This window comes from Myxocyprinus asiaticus, chromosome 46, assembly GCF_019703515.2.
Source record: "Myxocyprinus asiaticus isolate MX2 ecotype Aquarium Trade chromosome 46, UBuf_Myxa_2, whole genome shotgun sequence".
NCBI classification, from domain to species: domain Eukaryota; kingdom Metazoa; phylum Chordata; class Actinopteri; order Cypriniformes; family Catostomidae; genus Myxocyprinus; species Myxocyprinus asiaticus.
In genome coordinates this window covers 20,996,868-21,018,019 of record NC_059389.1, presented here as the reverse complement: position 1 = coordinate 21,018,019, position 21,152 = coordinate 20,996,868, and the positions used below count along the sequence as shown (strand labels likewise).

Genomic DNA, 21,152 nt, shown 5'->3' with positions numbered 1-21,152 from the left:
GTCATGCAATTACCAAAATAACACGACAAACACTCATTAAGCCAATAATTGGTACATTATTAGTGGAAGAAGCACAAATGAATGAAGCGCTTGTCACCAAAGGCTAAAACCTACCGTTATCGATTTACATCGTTGAAACTTTAATCGTGGTTCTGATAATGTCTCAAAAGGGTCTTGATACGTGGAGGCTCCAAACCAAGTGGCCAAGCATCCGTTCTGCGGCTTCTTTCGCGAATAAAGGGGACGGCGAGCAAGAACGCGCCGTAACACGAGCATCATCGCTCAGCGAGATTATGTTAGGAGTCCGTCACTATCCGATCACCCAGAGAAATGGATCGTATTTGAGACTGAAGGGGTGCATTATGTATACACACCGCACCTGCTCTGCTTGCATAGGGCTTCCCCCTTCAAATTACGCCAGGGACTCCATCTCTACAGCATTTAATGTAGGTTATTCCGCGAGGAGCTGTCCAGGTGCTGAAACCCGCGATTCGTTCGTAGCGAGAGCGCCAAAATCGCAAGCGCGGGAAATGTGGTCAACGGCTGAATGTCGAACGCCTACAACTCGCGTTTGGGTCCGTTATGTCGGAGACCTGGAGGGGAGGGGGGCTCGATTCATTACGTCGAGAAAACGCCTTTCTATTGGTTTTCTTTCGGAGAGTCGGGGAAATGTTCCTCGGGGTAACTTCGAGTGCACGCGTCTATCAAAACTCCTTATCGCCCACCTGAAGTATGAGGAGTCTCTGTGCGCGCGGATACGGTCATTTCCCCTTGTGCTTCCATAACAATGTCCTATATCCTGGAGGACGATTGGTGATCGTGTTTGTCATTCAGCGACAGTTACAACTCTGGTTCGAAGACACATCAATCAATTATGTAGACTACAATCTTAGAGCTGTCATGATTCATGACTGAGCGTATTTCAATGTTAGGGGTGACATTGAGGTGTACACAGAGAAATCTGTTTAAAACATGACTATTGATCAATTTGATCGTGTATGTATGTGACAGAAAGAAAGAAAGTAAGAGGGAGAGATGATCTATTTCTACCTGATCCAACCCACATAAAATGACTTTTGTTGGTGTAATCTAATTTGTCAGGTTAAGTCAGTTTAACCAACATTTTTGGCTTGAATGAAAACAGTTAATTTAGATAAGAAGCACATGAAGCACATTTTTTAGGTTATTTCATAAAACATTTTTACAGTCTATAATGAAAATTGTTAACCTACATTGTGGTAAAAAACAAATGGTTTAATTCAAGTCAAAAATATTATTTAACATCACTGAAACAACTTCAATACATAAGGTATACATAAGGTTACACAGACAATTTGTTTAGGGTTAGATCAAGTAGAAATAGCTCCTTAAAGTAACCAGTGCAGATAACAACTTTTTACAGAGTACTACTAGTGTCATCCAACCCAGGGGCATAGATACCAGGGGGGATGGGATCACACACACACACACACACTGTAACCCCCCCAAATGTTCAAGCCAAATCTATGCCCTTGATCCTACCAATATAATAATACTGTATCATATAACAGGGTTCTCACTCTTTTTGACCAATTACTTTTTCCATGACTTTTCCATGTCGTTTCCAGGCATTTGCGATTAGTGGATAAAGATTTATAAAAAAAAAATATTTTGATCAGATGGATTTGCTGATTAATCATTTAGACCATTTCAACATATTCATTGAAAAGAACTGACTCAGAAGAACGAGTCACTGACAGATCTGACAACACAATGGCTTGCGAGCAAGTTTTAATGTACACAAGGGCAATATCTAGCAGAGTAAATATTTTAGAGCAGAGAAAAACTTGAAAAATATATATCCACTATAGAAATGTCCACGACTTTTGAGGTTTCCATGCCTGGAAAACTCCGTTTTAAAATCCTTTGATATTTCCAGGTTTTCCATGATCGTGGGAACCCTGATATTACTGTATATCATCATAATACTATTATAATAATGTCTAATACTGTATTTTTGCTGCTTGTTCAATTAACTTCATAAAAATGAACTAAAGCAACACAGTTCTAGAACATTTAGTCACAACTTGATTTCATTGTGTTTTATCCCTATCAGTTTGTAAAATGGAAGTTTACTTAATCCATTTGGGACTACATGAATACTTTTTGTGGTGTTAATGTAGCATTGATGAAACTGGACAGGGGATTTCCATTTCCCAGCATGCTTTGCGTGAGACACGATGGGGCTAGTAAATGTTAAAATGAAGTGTTATTTTATGTGTTTTTGTGCAAGATGAATGTAAAGAGGAATACTTGTTAGTGTTTAATGTTTTGTTATGTTAAGATTTAAAAGAGTTTCTGTTATGCTGGAGTTTTAGGGATTAATATTATGGTGAAGAGTGGAGCTTGAACTAACGATGAGAACAGGTACATTTTGCACATGACATTAGCTGCTTGCTTTGTTGAGCAATTGCTGTGCTAACACTAGCAAAGTTACTAAACTACACTATGCAGTGCTTCCAACTAGCATGCTAACATTCACTTTCACTAGTTAGAACATAAAGAAATAAAACAGATTTATTTGAGTTACACTGACACGTCTAATTTTGATGGATTTACCCAATTCAAATAGGTTGTTTCTACACAAACTTTTTGTGTTGAGATTATATAGTAATGTTAAGAAAACTCAGCACTGTTCAGCCAAAGAGCTGTTTTTTTTTAGTGTAAAAGTGTCATCATATTACATTCATACTACTACTGTCATTAAACTACTATCTTACTAGTGTCATTGTACTACAGAGCATTATCAGTCTATGTAGTATGCATCAACATCATACAACCGGGCATGATACTATTGGTGTTGTACACTGTTTAAAGTGGTAACCTGCAACTGGTAGCAATCTAACCCTTAAAATGAGTTTTGTTAGTGTAACAATGTATTCAGGTTGATTTAGTCATGGTAAATACTTTTTTTTGACTTGAATAAAACCAGTTAATTTAAATGTTACAACATGAGGCACATTTTTTTTTAAGTTACTTAACAAAACATTTTTACAGTTTACTACTTTTAAACTTCCATACTGATATTTACACAATTAACATTGTCATTCTATGGTACTTCTGTTCCTTTTAAGAGTGTCATATAGCAGTGTTGGGTAAGCTACTTTAAAAAAGTAATCCAGTACAAATTATTATCCACTTATCTAAAATTGTAATAAGATTACTTTATTGATTACTTTTAGGTTACTTTCTAAAACATGTTTCACATAAAAGGCTTTGTTCTTCCTCTCAACAAATTAATGTCTCTATTTCTTTCATCACTGTTGAACACAAGTCATCCACGTGTTTCTCTCTTAAAAAGACTTGTTATGGGGCTCTTCAGCTGTCACAGAAATACAAACAGATGAACATATAAATATATAATTCATGTTTTAAATGTAATTTGTTATTATTTAAATATGTTCCTTGAGGTTCACTTATAAAATCAGTAAAGTTTTTTTGTACAAAAAAACAGTAATATATTTGTAAAACATGATCATTTTCCACCCTTATTCTGACACTGTGTCAGAAACTTGGTTTTAGTGCTGCTTCTCCTTTAAGACTTGAAAGTAAATGCCCACTGTTATGATTGGCTCTCTGCTTTTGATTGACCTGCTCTCTCTACTTGCCATCTCACTGCTCACCGCAACTGGGTGGAGCTATAGAGGTGATTAAGGTTAAAGTAGGTGTTGATGTGTTGTTGTGGTGGCAGTTAAATGCAAATGTCTACCACAGTGTGACATCACAATGTGGAGGAAGTAGATATGGAGTCATTTTGACAGCTTGGTTTCAACAAATGCTCTTTTTGCTGTGAGGGGGTAAGTTTTGAGTTCTGAAACTTACAGTATGTTTGTATAGTACAATGACATCTTATATGTCAAAAGATCAAGGAAATTTTATTCCTCATGTCATGACCCCTTTAAAAAGTAATTAACTTAATTGAATATCAGTAACTGAATTTAAAATGTAATGTGTTACACTACTTTTTTACTAAAAGTAATTATATTACAGTAACTAAATACTTTGTAATCAAATTACACTCAGCACTGCATACTACTATTACACAATCAAACTCTCATACAAGAGGGCATCATACAACTGCTAATACAACTTTTATACTGTTTTCCTGTAAATTACACTACTAGTGTCGTTCTGCTATCATACTAATATCATATTTAATACTAGTATGATGAAATTATTAATATACTAATAATGTCATATACTGTACATTATACAACTACAGTATGTGGTAGTAATTGTATTAAGAGAGTAATTGGGGTTTTAAAGAGGTCTTATAAAGTGTAAAATGTTATTCTGCCTTTTCTATTAGTGCTCTATTACTATTTTTATAGTATAATATATTATACTATTTTATAGTATAATGTTGTAGTTATTTGGCCTTAACCTCAAATCCATCCTGTTATAACGGTTTTTGGTGACTAAACAAGACATTGTCTTTTGTCCCTCATGTGCCCTTTAAATGAGGAATGTAAACAAGCCAAGTAAAGTCTACAAAGTTCCCACGATTCCACTGATACCTGCAGCATGCACCAAACTTCCCCATTAGCATGCCTCACATACCCGAGTCTGACACCAAAACCAGCCAGCCTATACAAGAGAGGAAAGCATTCTCAATGAGAAAATGTGATTTCTGCTTGTAAAGCTACTTAAAGTAACAGTGAAACGGACACACATTTTCAAAAAAAAAAAAAAAAAAAAAAAAAAAAAAAAACTTGAAGAAACCACTGAAGAAAGTAAAAGTGCTATAATTAGGCTACTGAGGACTTTACACAGCATGCACAGTTATTAGGCAAACTGTATTACTCAGGATTAATTTTATTGTTGAACAAACACAATGCTTTCAGTCAATCCAAAATGTTATTGAACCTCAAACCTGAATGTTTAACAAAGGAAAAGTGAGTTTTGTCTTTCTCAGGGGAATATACAGGTGCATCTCAATAAATTAGAATGTCGTGGAAAAGTTCATTTATTTCAGTAATTCAACTCAAATTGTGAAACTCGTGTATTAAATAAATTCAATGCACACAGACTGAAGTAGTTTAAGTCTTTGGTTCTTTTAATTGTGATGATTTTGGCTCACATTTAACAAAAACCCACCAATTCACTATCTCAAAAAATTAGAATACATCATAAGACCAATAAAAAAAACATTTTTAGTGAATTGTTGGCCTTCTGGAAAGTATGTTCATTTACTGTATATGTACTCAATACTTGGTAGGGGCTCCTTTTGCTTTAATTACTGCCTCAATTCGGCGTGGCATGGAGGTGATCAATTTGTGGCACTGCTGAGGTGGTATGGAAGCCCAGGTTTCTTTGACAGTGGCCTTAAGCTCATCTGCATTTTTTGGTCTCTCGTTTCTCATTTTCCTCTTGACAATACCCCATAGATTCTCTATGGGGTTCAGGTCTGGTGAGTTTGCTGGCCAGTCAAGCTCACCAACACCATGGTCATTTAACCAACTTTTGGTGCTTTTGGCAGTGTGGGCAGGTGCCAAATCCTGCTGGAAAATGAAATCAGCATCTTTAAAAAGCTGGTCAGCAGAAGGAAGCATGAAGTGCTCCAAACTTTCTTGGTAAATGGGTGCAGTGACTTTGGTTTTCAAAAAACACAATGGACCAACACCAGCAGATGACATTGCACCCCAAATCATCACAGACTGTGGAAACTTAACAGTGGACTTCAAGCAACTTGGGCTATGAGCTTCTCCACCCTTCCTCCAGACTCTAGGACCTTGGTTTCCAAATGAAATACATAACTTGCTCTCATCTGAAAAGAGGACTTTGGACCACTGGGCAGCAGTCCAGTTCTTCTTCTCCTTAGCCCAGGTAAGACGCTTCTGATGTTGTCTGTGGTTCAGGAGTGGCTTAACAAGAGGAATACAACAACTGTAGCCAAATTCCTTGACACATCTGTGTGTGGTGGCTCTTGATGCCTTGACCCCAGCCTCAGTCCATTCCTTGTGAAGTTCACCCAAATTCTTGAATCGATTTTGCTTGACAATCCTCATAAGGCTGCGGTTCTCTCGGTTGGTTGTGCATCTTTTTCTTCCACAATTTTCCTTCCACTCAACTTTCTGTTAACATGCTTGGATACAGCACTCTGTGAACAGCCAGCTTATTTGGCAATGAATGTTTGTGGCTTACCCTCCTTGTGAAGGGTGTCAATGATTGTCTTCTGGACAACTGTCAGATCAGCAGTCTTCCCCATGATTGTGTAGCCTAGTGAATCAAATTGAGAGACCATTTTGAAGGCTCAGGAAATCTTTGCAGGTGTTTTGAGTTGATTAGCTGATTGGCATGTCACCATATTCTAATTTTTTGAGATAGTGAATTGGTGGGTTTTTGTTAAATGTGAGCCAAAATCATCACAATTAAAAGAACCAAAGACTTAAACTACTTAAGTCTGTGTACACTGAATTTATTTAATACACGAGTTTCACAATTTGAGTTGAATTACTGAAATAAATGAACTTTTCCACGACATTCTAATTTATTGAGATGCACCTGTATAAGTGTGCACAATTGTTAGGCAATTAAATTACAAAAATATTTTCTCCCAACTCAATTGTTTATTCTCAATTGTTAGAGTACGTGCAACAAATAAGTAACACAAAATGGCAATTAAATAACATTTTTGGCCTTTCAAAAATATTCAGTGACCAATATAGCTACCCTTCTTTTCAATAACTGCCATGAGCCTTCCATCCATGGAGTCTGTCAGTTTCTTGATCTGTTCACGAATAACTTTCACTGAAGCAGCAACCACAGCCTCCCAAATGCTGTTCAAAGAGGTGTATTGTCTTCCCTCACTGTAAATCTCATGTTTGAGAAGGGCCCACAAGTTCTCAGTAGGATTTAAGTCAGGTGAGGAAGGGAGCCAAGTCATTATTTGGGCATCTTTGAAGCCCTTGCTGGCTAGCCAAGCAGTGGAGTACTTGGATGCATGTGATGGAGCATTGTCCTGCATAAAGATCATGGCCTTCTTGAATGCTGAATACTTCTTCCTGTACCACTGCTTGAAGTACTTTCCAGAAACTGGCAGTAGGTTTGAGAGTTGAGTTTCAGTCCATCTTCAACTCATCCAACTGCCTCATCTTTAATGATAGCAACCCACACCAGTACCCCTCCTCCACCTTGCTGGCACCTGACTCGAAGTGGTGCCCTGTGTCCATTAGTGATCCAGCCATGGGCCCATCCGTCTTGTCCATCAAGAATCACTCTCATTTCATCTGTCCATAAAACCTTTAAAAAAATCTGTCTTCAGGTTTTTCTTTGCCCAATCTTGATGCTTCCACTTGTGAATCTTATTCAGTGGTGGTGGTGGTCGTGTTTCAGCCTTCTTGACCTTGGCCATGTCACTGAGCACTTGACACCTTGTACTTCTGGACACTCCAGGTAGGTTGCAGTTCTGGAATATGGTAGCATTGGAGGATAATGGGTTCCTGGTAGCTTCACGTTTAATTCTTTAAGTCTTTTGCAGTTAATTTGCGCCTTTTCTTCTCCATGTGTTTTCTGTGCCCCAGTTGATTGAAACATTTGATTGTCCGGTGGTCACACATCAATAGTTTAGCTATTTCAAGAGTGTTGCATCCGTCTGAAAGGCATTTTACAATTTTTGACTTTTCAGTGCAAGTTAAATCTCATTTTTGGTCCATTTTACCTGAGGTAATGAAGCTGCCTAATAATTATGCACACCTTGATATAAGGTGTTAGTCACTTTAACCACACCCTCCCTCATTACACAAATATATATCACCTGAAAATGATCGAATCCAATAAGCATTCAAGTTTATATGGTTTGGAGTTGGACAATTTGCATAGAAATAAGGATAAGATCAGAATACTCACTTGCTAATAATTGTGCACACAGTGTATGATGCAATTTTAAACACCACTTCAACTAGCTAAAAGTAATAATTTAAGACAAATATGGCGATGCATTTATTTAGAACTATGTTCCGCTTTACAGGAAGTTTTGATGTCCTAATATTTTTGTAAGTTTATGATGAAACATCTTAGGCAATTATCTGTAAATTAACTCTTGTCATTGTGTTCTACCAAGGCAAGTCTGAGCTGATGAGAACTGTTCCATTCACAAATGTGGACAAACAGCAATCACAAGATTTCTGTGCACAAAGGGATCCACCCACCGTGCTTACCTGTATGTGACACCGAGCTCCACAGTGACGCCGAGCTCAAAAGTTATTTGAGGAAGACAAGGTGACTCACTTGTGCTGGATTTCACCTGGAAGGTAAGTCTCTCTCAAATATTGCCATTTCCCTGGAACACAGCATGTAGGTTCTTGTATAACTCAGCTTGAAACAGCTAGTTTCCATGAATGAGTAAAAAAAAAAAAAAAAAAAAAAAAAAAAAAAAAAAAAATTTAAAATAATTATATTTTTAGATGCAACATAAATGGAAGATAAATTCCTGAACCTGTAAACGGGCAAGTCTTTAGACAGACAAATCATGGCAGAATAATGCTGTTTTCCTTTGTATTTGTACTGAGTTGTGAATCAGTCAAAATAGCTATCTGCATAGAAAAATCTGCCTTAATCTTGTGTTGTAAATACAATATGCAGCTTCATACTGAAAATATCTTTAAACTACAGAGCCAACATTCTTGAGTGTTTGCAACAGAGATATTGTCCCTTTTGGACTTAATATAATGGGGTAGTTGACATGACATATCAATCAATGACAGCAGTGTCCTACAGCAAGACATACTATACTTCATCTAAACTATTTTAAACCACATTTTTCTTGTATAATTATTATACATGCAGCTTTTATGACCTCATTTCAACTGAAAGACTATATGGAATATGTCTAAACATTCATTTGTCACACCACAGGTAATGTGATTAAAATATAAAAAAACTTGAAATTGTAACCATACAGGTTCCCTTATATACATACTATATACACTCACCGGCCACTTTATTAGGTACACCTGTACATCTACTTATTCATGCAATTATCTAAACAGCCAATCGTGTGGCAGCAGTGCAGTGAATAAAATCATGCAGATATGGGTCAGGAGCTTCAGTTAATGTTCACATCAACCATCAGAATGGGGAAAAATGTGATCTCAATGATTTGGACCGTGGCATGATTGTTGGTGCCAGACGGGCTGGTTTGAGTATTTCTGTAACTGCTGATCTCCTGGAATTTTCACACACAACAGTCTCTAGTGTGTAAAGAGAATTGTGCGAAAAACAAAAAACATCCAGTGAATGGCAGTTCTGTGGGCAAAAACAGCTTATTAATGCCAGAGGTGAATGGCCAGACAGGTCCAAACTGACAGGAAGGTGACAATAACCCAAATAAACATGTGTTACAACAGTGCTATGCAGAAAAGCATTTCTGAACACACAACACGTTGAACATTGAGGCGGATGGGCTACAGCAGCAGAAGACCCCTCCGGGTTCCACTAGTGTCAGCTTAGAACAGGAAACTGAGGCTGCAGTGGGCACAGGTTCACCAAAACTGGACAGTAGTTTCTGTCAGCTCGAACCAGTCTGGCCATTCTCCATTGACCTCTCTCATCAACCAGGCGTTTTTGTCCACAGAACTGCTTTTTGTTTTTCGCACCATTCTCTTTACACTCTAGAGACTGTTGCATGTGAAAATCCCAGGAGATCAGCAGTTACAGAAATACTCAAACCAGCCCGTCTGGCACCAACAATCATGCCACAGTCGAAATCACTGAGATCAAATTTTTTTCCCCATTCTGGTGGTTGATGTGAAAATGAACTGAAGCTCCTGATCCATATCCATATGATTTTATACATTACACTACTGCCACACGATTGGCTGATTAGATAATCGCATAAGTAGATGTAGATGTGTACCTAATAAAGTGGCCGGTGAGTGTATATGTACTGTGTGTGTGTGTGTGTGTGTGTGTGTGTGTGTGTGTGTATATATATATATATATATATATATATATATATATATATATATATATATATATATATATATATGTGTGTGTGTGTGTGTGTATATATATATATATATATATATATATATATATATATATATATATATATATATATATATATATATATATATATGTGTGTGTGTGTGTGTGTGTATATATATATATATATATATATATATATATATATATATATATACACACACACATACATACATACATACAGTACATATACACTCATATAGTACTGTGCAAAAGTTTTAGGCACTTGTGAAAAATGTTGCATAGTGAGGATGTCTTCAACAATAATGACATAAATAGTTTTCATTTATCAATTAACATCATACAAAGTCCAGTAAACATAAAAAAGCTAAATCAATATTTGATGTGACCACTTTTGCCTTTAAAACAGCACCAATTCTCCTAGGTACACTTGGACACAGTTTTTCTTGGTTGTTGGCAGACAGGAGAATTCACCACAGTTCTTCTATCTATTTAGGCTGTCTCAATTGCTTCTGTCTCTTTATGTAATTTCAGACTGGCACGATGTTCAGTGGGGGGCTGTGTGTGTGCAATGCCATCTCTTGCAGAGTGCCCTGTTCTTCTATTCTAATCTTTTCTAAAGTAGTTCTGAAAAAGTAATGTTTGGGAGTCTAAAATGTATTTTTCCTATTGACACTAAAGCTGAAGGTATAAATAACCATCTTAAGACAAATGCTTTTTGAAACATCTTATGTGCTATATATTTATAGTATATTTATATATACAGTATATATTTGGTTGTCACCTACCCAATAACTACATATTAATATATATAGCATATATTCAGTCTGAATTTAGAGATATCTTGATAAAGACCATTGATAAATTAAAATAATTCAAAAGCAGTATATTTTGCTGGATACTTTGATTATAACGTAATTTATTCTCAGGTGATCAAAAGTGACTGCTCTCAGTCATAATCCCAAGAAGAGAAGTTTTCTCGAAAAAGAGAATCCCATGATGGCAGGTAATATAAAAACAACAACAAAACATATAAAACATGACATATTTAATTGATGTGGCAAAAAAAAAAAAAAAAAAATTAAATAGACTGCCTTGTGAACACTATGGAAAAAATGTGAGTTAGATAACACAGTGTATCTTCTGCTCTATTCATCTATTTTCATTTGTTTTGTTTTTCCTCACCATGCAGAACATGGTGACCCTTGCACTGGGTCAGAAGCCAGCTACTGTATGAATGGAGGAACGTGCTTTAAAATTCCCTCCGTGTCTACACCCACCTGTGTGTAAGTGTCTTCTTATGTTTGGATGTACTATATTTAAAGTATGTGCTGTTCCATGTATGTTACAGTATAATCTGAATGACAGCTTTTACTTTGAATAGATATAAACTACAGTATGTGTAAGCAAATGATGCTAGACCTTTGTATTTTGTTATATGCATTAAAATTTATAAATTTTTAAGTCTGGCTTAAATGTCCAAATACTTTTTGGTGCCAGTGTACATTTGAACATACAGTATGTACATTTGACACATATATTAATCTAATGATCAGACTCTTAACCCATGTGCCATTTGCCATCCTGTAGATGCGGTGTGAACTTCAATGGCAGCAGATGTGAGCAGTTTCAGCTGCTCAGTTTCTCGCACAGCACTGAGGAGAAGGGTATGATCGCCGGTGTGGTCATCATCCTCCTCCTTATTATAGCGGTGCTTGGTGTGGTAATCTATTACAGCTGCAAGTGAGTAACACATCCTAATCTATGTTTTAAAAATGCTTTTCAAATGTTACATTGTGGTTGTTGGAAAGTGAAACTGCCAGTTTTTCTTAACTTCGTTATCAGTTTTAACTCTTAAGCCCTAGGTATACTTCCATTTTGAGGCGAATACTCATTGTCTGCGTACAGTCAAACGCGAGCCTGTCAAAGTATACTCCATATAACTGTACACGCATACACAGGCGGTTGGCGCATGCGCGCTACGACTGCTTTGAGACACTGGACTTTCTTTTCAGGAGTTTAGACCCATAAAGATGTCTTTATATTCCTTCAGACTTAAGTAATACAAATGCAGGTATCTCCAGACCTCATCACACGCGCTATTGACTTGCAAATCCACTGTTGTTGTCGTTACCTTCATCATCTGATGTTTAGCGGCGATTCTTCTTGTGCTTCATCATGACAGCAATGGCTCAAAATGTAAGTGTTGCCACCTTGTGGACCCACTAATTAATGCAAAGAACTCCAGGCGCATTCTGCATTTTCAAAGACATTAAAAAGATCGGTTAGAAAAATCATATACAGTTGTGCTCAAAAGTTTACATACCCTGGCAGAAATTGCGAAATTTTGGCATTGATTTTGAAAATATGACTGATCATGCAAAAAAAAACATCTTTAAGGATAGTGATCATATGAAGCCATTTATTATCACATAGTTGTTTGGCTCCTTTTTAAATCATAATGATAACAGAAATCACCCAAATGGCCCTGATCAAAAGTTTACATACCCTTGAATGTTTGGCCTTGTTACAGACACACAAGGTGACACACAAAGGTTTAAATGGCAATTAAAGGTTAATTTCCCACAGCTGTGGCTTTTTAAATTGCAATTAGTGTCTGTGTATAAATAGTCAATGAGTTTGTTAGCTCTCACGTGGATGCACTGAGCAGGCTAGATACTGAGCCATGGGGAGCAGAAAAGAACTGTCAAAAGACCTGCGTAACAAGGTAATGGAACTTTATAAAGATGGAAAAGAATATATAAAGATATCCAAAGCCTTGAAAATGCCAGTCAGCACTGTTCAATCACTTAAGAAGTGGAAAATTCAGGGATCTCTTGATACCAAGCCAAGGTCAGGTAGACCAAGAAAGATTTCAGCCACAACTGCCAGAAGAATTGTTCGGGATACAAAGAAAAACCCACAGGTAACCTCAGGAGAAATACAGGCTGCTCTGAAAAAAGATGGTGTGGTTGTTTCAAGGAGCACAATACGACGATACTTGAACAAAAATGAGCTGCATGGTCGAGTTGCCAGAAAGAAGCCAATGCCACAAAAAAGCCTGGTTACAATATGCCCGACAACACCTTGACACGCCTCACAGCTTCTGGCACACTGTAATTTGGAGTGACAAGACCAAAATAGAGCTTTATGGTCACAACCATAAGCGCTATGTTTGGAGAGGGGTCAGCAAGGCCTATAGTGAAAAGAATACCATCCCCACTGTGAAGCATGCTGGTGGCTCACTGATGTTTTGGGGGTGTGTGACCTCTAAAGGCACGGGGAATCTTGTGAAAATTGATGGCAAGATGAATGCAGCATGTTATCAGAAAATACTGGCAGACAATTTGCATTCTTCTGCAGGAAAGCTGCGCATGAGACGCTCTTGGACTTTCCAGCACGACAATGACCCTAAGCACAAGGCCAAGCTGACCCTCCAGTGGTTACAGCAGAAAAAGGTGAAGGTTCTGGAGTGGCCATCACAGTCTCCTGACCTTAATATCATCGAGCCCCTCTGGGGAGATCTCAAACGTGGGGTTCATGCAAGACGACAAAAGACTTTGCATGACCTGGAGGCATTTTGCCAAGAGGAATGGGCAGCTATCACACCTGCAAGAATTTGGGGCCTCATAGACAACTATTACAAAAGATTGCATGCTGTCACTGATACTAAAGGGGGCAATACACAGTATTAAGAACTAAGGGTATTCAGACTTTTGCACAGGGGTCATTTCATTTTTTTCTTTGTTGCCATGTTTTGTTTTATGATTGTGCCATTCTGTTATAAACTACAACTGAATATGAATCCCATAAGAAATAAAAGAAATGTGTTTTGCCTGCTCACTCATGTTTTCTTTAAAAATGGTACATATATTACCAATTCTCCAAGGGTATGCAAACTTTTGAGCACAACTGTATACTCTTTTTGACCGTGAACGCACTCGACGCATGCGTACTACGACTGCTTTATGATACTTTTTTAGTACAGTCAACAGCTGGCGCATGTGCCCTCTATGTGCACAGATGAGGACTGTGCGTGTGTCGAGAAAATCTGGCTCATCAACGTGGATAACCTAAGTATACTCTGGGCTTTAGAAATCTGGTCTAAAGAACATACAGGTGCTGGTCATATAATTAGAATATCATCAAAAAGTTGATTTATTTCACTAATTCCATTCAAAAAGTGAAACTTGTATATTATATTCATTCATTACACACAGACTGATATATTTCAAATGTTTATTTCTTTTAATTTTGATGATTGTAACTGACAACTAAGGAAAATCCCAAATTCAGTATCTCAGAAAATTAGAATATTACTTAAGACCAGTACAAAGAAAGGATTTTTAGAAATCTTGGCCAACTGAAAAGTATGAACATGAAAAGTATGAGCATGTACAGCACTCAATACTTAGTTGGGGCTCCTTTTGTCTGAATTACTGCAGCAATGCGGCGTGGCATGGAGTCGATCAGTCTGTGGCACTGCTCAGGTGTTATGAGAGCCCAGGTTGCTCTGATAGTGGCCTTCAGCTCTTCTGCATTGTTGGGTCTGGCATATCGCATCTTCCTCTTCACAATACCCCATAGATTTTCTATGGGGTTAAGGTCAGGCGAGTTTGCTGGCCAATTAAGAACAGGGATACCATGGTCCTTAAACCAGATACTGGTTGCTTTGGCACTGTGTGCAGGTGCCAAGTCCTGTTGGAAAATGAAATCTGCATCTCCATAAAGTTGGTCAGCAGCAGGAAGCATGAAGTGCTCTAAAACTTCCTGGTATACGGCTGCGTTGACCTTGGACATCAGAAAACACAGTGGACCAACACCAGCAGATGACATGGCACCCCAAACCATCACTGACTGTGGAAACTTTACACTGGACCTCAAGCAACGTGGATTGTGTGCCTCTCCTCTCTTCCTCCAGACTCTGGGACCCTGATTTCCAAAGGAAATGCAAAATTTACTTTCATCAGAGAACATAACTTTGGACCACTCAGCAGCAGTCCAGTCCTTTTTGACTTTAGCCCAGGCGAGACGCTTCAGACGCTGTCTGTTGTTCAAGAGTGGCTTGACACAAGGAATGCGACAGCTGAAACCCATGTCTTGCATACGTCTGTGCATAGTGGTTCTCCCCCACATTTTTGAATGGGTTTTGTTTCACAATCCTCTCCAGGGTGCGGTTATCCCTATTGCTTGTACACCTTTTTCTACCACATCTTTTCCTTCCCTTCGCCTCTCTATTAATGTGCTTGGACACAGAGCTCTGTGAACAGCCAGCCTCTTTTGCAATGACCTTTTGTGTCTTGCCCTCTTTGTGCAACGTGTCAATGGTTGTCTTTTGGACAACTGTCAAGTCAGCAGTCTTCCCCATGATTGTGTAGCGTACAGAACTAGACTGAGAGACCATTTAAAGGCCTTTGCAGGTGTTTTGAGTTAATTAGCTGATTAGAGTGTGGCACCAGGTGTCTTCAATATTGAACCTTTTCACAATATTCTAATTTTCTGAGATACTGAATTTGGGATTTTCTTTAGTTTTCAGTTATAATCATCAAAATTAAAAGAAATAAACATTTGAAATATATCAGTCTGTGTGTAATGAATGAATATAATATACAAGTTTCACTTTTTGAATGGAATTAGTGAAATAAATCAACTTTTTGATGATATTCTAATTATATGACCAGCACCTGTATGAACAATGTTGCACTAAAAACATTTTCTCCAGACACTGTGCAACATGATCATACAGGAGATCAACATGTTACTTCCGAATGTTCATGTACCCTGAAATCGACCCCATTCTGTCTAATTACTGACAAGCACCATCCAACATCAGACATTTTTGCATCAACTCAAATGTGTTTACCTTTTCTTGTAGCGCTACTGATGACGTATTGCGCGAGCAACCTTCGACATTACTTAAATAATTGTTCTGGTTCTGTACAAGTTAAGCTCTATTGACAGCATCTCGCGAGGCTTGTCTTTGGAATAAACGTCTCGAAAGTATAGCCACAAGACATAAACCTTATATTTGTTCACATAAGACTAATGTAACAAAGGTGCTTACTACCTTGTCTGTGCAAAGTTACATCCAATCTTTGAACTCCAGTCATGACGGTAACATAAATGTCCGCATGATACACAAAAGCATAACAGAAAGAGACATGGCGTAACTACAGGCAGATCTCTCAGTGAAATCGGAAACCTTAGATTGACTTTTCTTGAGCTAAAATCAATCTGTGTGTAACCGGTCCTGCTCGACCTGCTGCGAGCGGGATTCGAACCAGGGTCTCCGGCATGGGAGGTGGGCAAGCTAACGAGGAAGCTAAAGGCTACAGACTCAAGCATCAGTCGCTAGTGTGCCTCTTGAGGCCACACTGCACAGCTAGCTACCAGCAAGCTACCATTACATGTGCTTACTGAAATACAAAACACTGCCCCTAGTGGCCAAAACGGTAACTGTTGTTGGGTGTATGGGCACGGGCAAGCTCAATTTTCCAGGTGTAATGTCCATGGAGATGCGCCAAAAGCGAGTTGTGAAGCGAGTTGTTTTCAGCTTTACAAGCTGTAATACAGTAAAGAGTAATGCATCCTTTATTTTATAAACTGTACCCCCAAACCATACCTAAACCTAACCATCAGAGGAGTAAAAACGTAATGTATGAATTGCGCTTTTCAACTATTATGCGAACGCGATTACTTGCTGTTTTCAACGCAGCATCCAAAACTGGGTCTCCCACGTAAAGCCCTGTTCACACCGCCGGTGGCATTGTTGATAGGTGTCGCTAGACTCTGCTATCTGTACTGCTAGTGGCCATTCCTACTGTTGTCAAAACAGCAGAACTTACATCAAAACACCTGCATTCTGTTCCATTTGTTGCGCTGCGTCAAAGTCTTTCTAGCAAGTTAGTCCACTGTCGTCTATCTTTGGAACACCTTCGGGTGGCTATTTCCAGTCATGGCAGTGCAGCTCCTATCTACTTGAATGGGGGGACACCGAAACGGTTGGTCAAGATTACGATTAAGGAACATATTTCAAATCAGCAATAAAATGTGATAATATTGGAATCATAAATTTGTGCTTCTTTACACCATATTACGCTGAAACACGCAATTTTCCTGGCTTATATATCTAATGCGCATGCATGTTAGTGAATTGATTGACAGGTGATGTCTGTATCTAAAAGCTGATTGGCTCTTTTAACAGAAAGGCAGGACTTCCTTTCTACATCTGTTGACCGTTGTGCGCTCAGAGCTTCTTGGTTGGGCATTCCAATTTCTCCCATTCATTTGAATAGAAGTGGCCTATCTCTGCTAAATAGTCTCTGGCTGCATCTAGCTTTTCTGAATGCCCCCTTAGAGAGAAAAAAAAACACTTTTTAAACTAAAGCAACAGTTCTTAATCTTGTGGATAATAAACTCTCTATTTACTATTCCCAGAATGAAGAGAGCTGCCCGAAGTCAACCAAAACCTGCAGAAGAGTACTGGAGAGTCAGTTCAAATGTATGATATTTAATGAGGCTGTGTGGATTTGACTTTTGAGACTCACTGGAATATGCTGCATGTGGACTCGACATTAGTTGTTAAAAGAGACTTGATGTTAAGTACAACGCTGCTATGATTGAGAAACACATACAAGTGGACGTTAACTTGTGAAGGTTTTGGACTGTGAAAATGTATATTAAAACACAATTCTTTGGTTTAGATGATCCGATTGCCAGCTACCAACAAACAATCTTTCTTAATGTTTAGAAACTCTGTAAATAGTTATATTAATTAAAACATATTAATTTGCTTATGTAACAAAAGGATGCAGATTCCACAGAAATGAACATTAGACCAGACGTCAACTATTTAACAACAACAGCAAAAACATTTCAAAAGCAGCATCCTCACATAGATAATAATTTTCATTAAGTCTATTTTTAAGGGGGGGGGGAAATTATTTTGTCAAGATATTGTCTTTTCTTGATATTCAGAAGCAAACAAGCATGTGGATAAAGGCGCACTGAGTAACTTTTGTCTTTGTGTAATCTTGGACATACACTGACACCTAGTGGCTTGGAAGCAGCATCATTTAAAATCAATAGTTTTCAGTTTCAGATGCCATTGTAGAAATTAAGTATTCACAGTCAGCCATGATTAATTGAATTAATGAGTGAAAGTGTCAAATAACAGGACGGTTACTGAGATTAAGCGAGTAGTATTCGGCTGGTCATGTGATTCTAAAATGGCAGCCCCCATGTGGAGACCCTCTCCATGTGGAATAAAACTTTTATAAGGTTACTGATATGACTGGAGTCTTCATTTTAATGAGAGTAGTCATTATTTCCTACATATATTGCAAAATTACAATTCATGTCTTAAGGAGTTAAACTTTTTTTAATGAGGAAAAAATTACTGAGTGCACCTTTAAATAAATTAATTAATAAATGTGTCAACACCTGCCATCCTGTCTATACATTTTTGTGTTGGCTAAAACTTTGATTGGCCTATATGGGATGCAATATTCTGTTTTATTCATTTGTATTTTTCCTATGTATCACACTGGAATCATTTTAGACTTCACAGCTGTATGGACATCCAGCAAGTAACATGTAAAAACTGTAGCCTAAGAAGGCATAATAATCAATGGGCCGAAAAAAGTTAAAAACAATAAGTCAAAAAGGCTCAATCTTTAATCCACACCACTGGACTCCTTAGGTTCTGCAACTAGAAATAAAATGGAAACGTATTCACTTATATTAATTCCCAATATCTAAAACTGGCAACACACAGCATGTTAACTAACAAATGTTAACGTCATAGACAGGTTAAATTAGTCACACACGGTTAATTAAACAGATACTCGTTCTACTAATGTAACCACAAATCTGACACAATATAGTGACGCTAACTTAAATGGAATACAATAAACACTGGATGATTAAAATACTTGAAATGTGGGCCTGGGTAGCTCCGCGAGTAAAGACACTGACTACCACCCTGGAGTCGCGAGTTCAAATCCAGGGCATGCTGAGTGAATCCAGCCAGGTCTCCTAAGCAACCAAATTGGCCCGGTTGCTAGGGAGGGTAGAGTCACATGGGGTAACCTCCTCGTGGTTGCTATAATGTGGTTCTAGCGCTCAGTGGGGCACGTGGTGAGTTGTGCGTAGATGCCGCAGAGAGTAGCGTGAAGCCTCTACACGCGTTAGGTCTTCGCGGTAATGCGCTCAACAAGCCTCGTGATAAAATGCGTAGATTGACGGTCTCAGATGCGACTGAGGCAACTGAGATTCATCCTCTGCCACCCGGATTGAGGCGAGTCACTACACCACCATGAGGATTTAAAGCACATTGGGAATTGGGCATTCCAAATTGGGGAGAAAAGGGGAGAAAATAAAAATTAAATTAAATAAAAAATACAGTTCAAAGGCAGTTCGCTGTCATGAGTGATGTGTCAAAGAAAAGTTGAACTTTGAAGTAAAACACAGTAAATTAATACATGTTAATATGTCAGGTAAATTAAACTATGTCTGTTGTATAAACTGTGCTATATAAATAAACTTCGACTTTATTGATTCTATGTAAAATAACCTGAATATAATAATGTGCAACAATGTGCATATGACAAAAAATAATAATTACGGAATAGTTACCCATTACTTCTTGTTGTATTTACGCATACCACTGAAATAACTATACAACTTATTAAAATAACATGCCATTCCTCTGACTACTTGTTTGTTTGTTTTTTGGCTCATTGGTAAAACAGACAATTACGGAGCCCCTTAAAAGACAGGGTGGAATGTTTTCTTCATAAAGTTTTACGTGCCATATTTTAACCATGATTTTCGTAATGAAACCATAGTGATAAAGGGAAAAAACTAAAACTATGGCAATAAAAATCTAAATTTTGTGATTTTAATAGTTTAACTAGTTTTACTGTAGTAATATTGTAGACTGTAGTAACTATAGTTTTTGACGGAAATCATTTTTCTACAGTGATATTATAGTGGTACATTAATACCATAACTGTTGTAGGCAAACCATGTTTTGGTTTTGTTTTTTGGTAGAAATCATGGTTTTACTATAGTGATATTATAGTAACTATGAAAAGTAAGTTAAGTAACCTTCTTTTTTCTAAAATCATGGTTTTAATACAGTATACCACATCCATATAGGAGGCCATCCATGGTTTTACTATAGCTTAACCATGGCAATCCATAATAACCACAAAATTATGATTTTTATTACATAGTTATATTTTCCTGTATTATTACTGTGGTTTTACTACGAATATCAAAGTTAAAATATAAATGGTAAAACCATGGTAAATTATTTGCAACAGCACGCAAAACTATTTCAGAAAATTTGCTGCCCTTGAAGTATGATTTAAAATGAAAACATTGGTGAAAGAGCTGCCATCTTGTGGAAACTTCTATGTATACCATTTCAGACAAGTGCTATAGCAAATTGGCTGCAGATTCCTCCTTTAAAAATCCCAAAGGAATGTGTACAGGATTCCAATTAGAATTTCTATCATAATTTTGATTGAATCTTAAAGGATCCTAATGGGCTCAAATTATATCCTACTGGATAAACTATGTGTTCTAAAATATATTTTTTTTTTATCTTGAAGAAAATTCCCTTTAGGAGTCTTTAGGATTGTTTCCAAATTCCTATAGAATTACAGTTGGATTCCATTAGGAATTTTTTTACTATTTAAAAAGAACCGAAAAGTATCATAAAATAGTCCATGCGATTTATGCATCATATTCCAAGTCTTCTGGAGTAGTTCATTTAAGACCATTTTGTTTGTTACATTTCTTGTCTTTTGAATTGTCCATGAAATATTCATATCATGCCAAACTCATTAATTTTAGTCCATAGTCCATTTAGTTCAAGACTAAATAGGCATATAATTTAGTTGACGAAATAACATTTTAGCTGACGATAATGTGTGAAATAAAAGTTTGTCAAACTGTAACAGACGAAACTTTAACCAATTATTTATACATCTGAATTTTTTTAACATGTATTAAACATTTAAAAAATACGCATAAATCATAATCACCATAAACAAAATACAACATGTGCAATACAACTAATTGAATTGAAAAAAGAATTGAAAAAATGGACCGCAATATTCATTAATACATCTTCTTTTGTGTTCCAAAGAGAGTCATAG

General features: G+C 37.3%; 2 protein-coding genes across 4 annotated transcripts in view; one reads left to right on the top strand and one right to left on the bottom strand.

The window, feature by feature from the left end:
- LOC127436154 (transmembrane protein 266-like) overlaps positions 1-744 on the bottom strand; it is a 119,570-nt gene extending 118,826 nt beyond the window's left edge. For both annotated transcript variants that reach the window (XM_051690111.1, XM_051690112.1), the window contains exon 1: positions 115-744. The gene's annotated coding sequence lies outside the window, so the exon portion shown is untranslated. The remainder of the gene's footprint in view (positions 1-114) is intronic.
- A 7,495-nt stretch (positions 745-8,239) lies between these two features.
- On the top strand, positions 8,240-19,676 carry LOC127436163 (pro-neuregulin-4, membrane-bound isoform-like). Of its 2 annotated transcripts, XM_051690151.1 has the most exons (6): positions 8,250-8,291; positions 10,519-10,671; positions 10,914-10,990; positions 11,177-11,270; positions 11,575-11,727; positions 17,422-19,676. In XM_051690151.1, exons 3-6 carry the CDS (start codon positions 10,981-10,983, stop codon positions 17,489-17,491), a joined length of 327 nt encoding a protein of 108 aa, XP_051546111.1. In that variant the 5' UTR covers positions 8,250-8,291; positions 10,519-10,671; positions 10,914-10,980; the 3' UTR covers positions 17,492-19,676. The 2 variants fall into 2 exon arrangements, with proteins under 2 accessions (XP_051546112.1, XP_051546111.1); XM_051690152.1 differs by lacking the exon at positions 10,519-10,671 and having other exon boundaries at positions 8,240-8,291.
- The last annotated feature ends 1,476 nt before the right edge of the window (positions 19,677-21,152 follow it).

What these genes read in the sequence shown, in the direction of transcription:
- LOC127436163 (XM_051690152.1), top strand. An exon ending in GTGTCTACACCCACCTGTGT is followed by an intron (nt 11,271 to 11,574) that starts GTAAGTGTCTTC and finishes GCCATCCTGTAG; the next exon opens with ATGCGGTGTGAACTTCAATG. An exon ending in GTAATCTATTACAGCTGCAA is followed by an intron (nt 11,728 to 17,421) that starts GTGAGTAACACA and finishes TACTATTCCCAG; the next exon opens with AATGAAGAGAGCTGCCCGAA.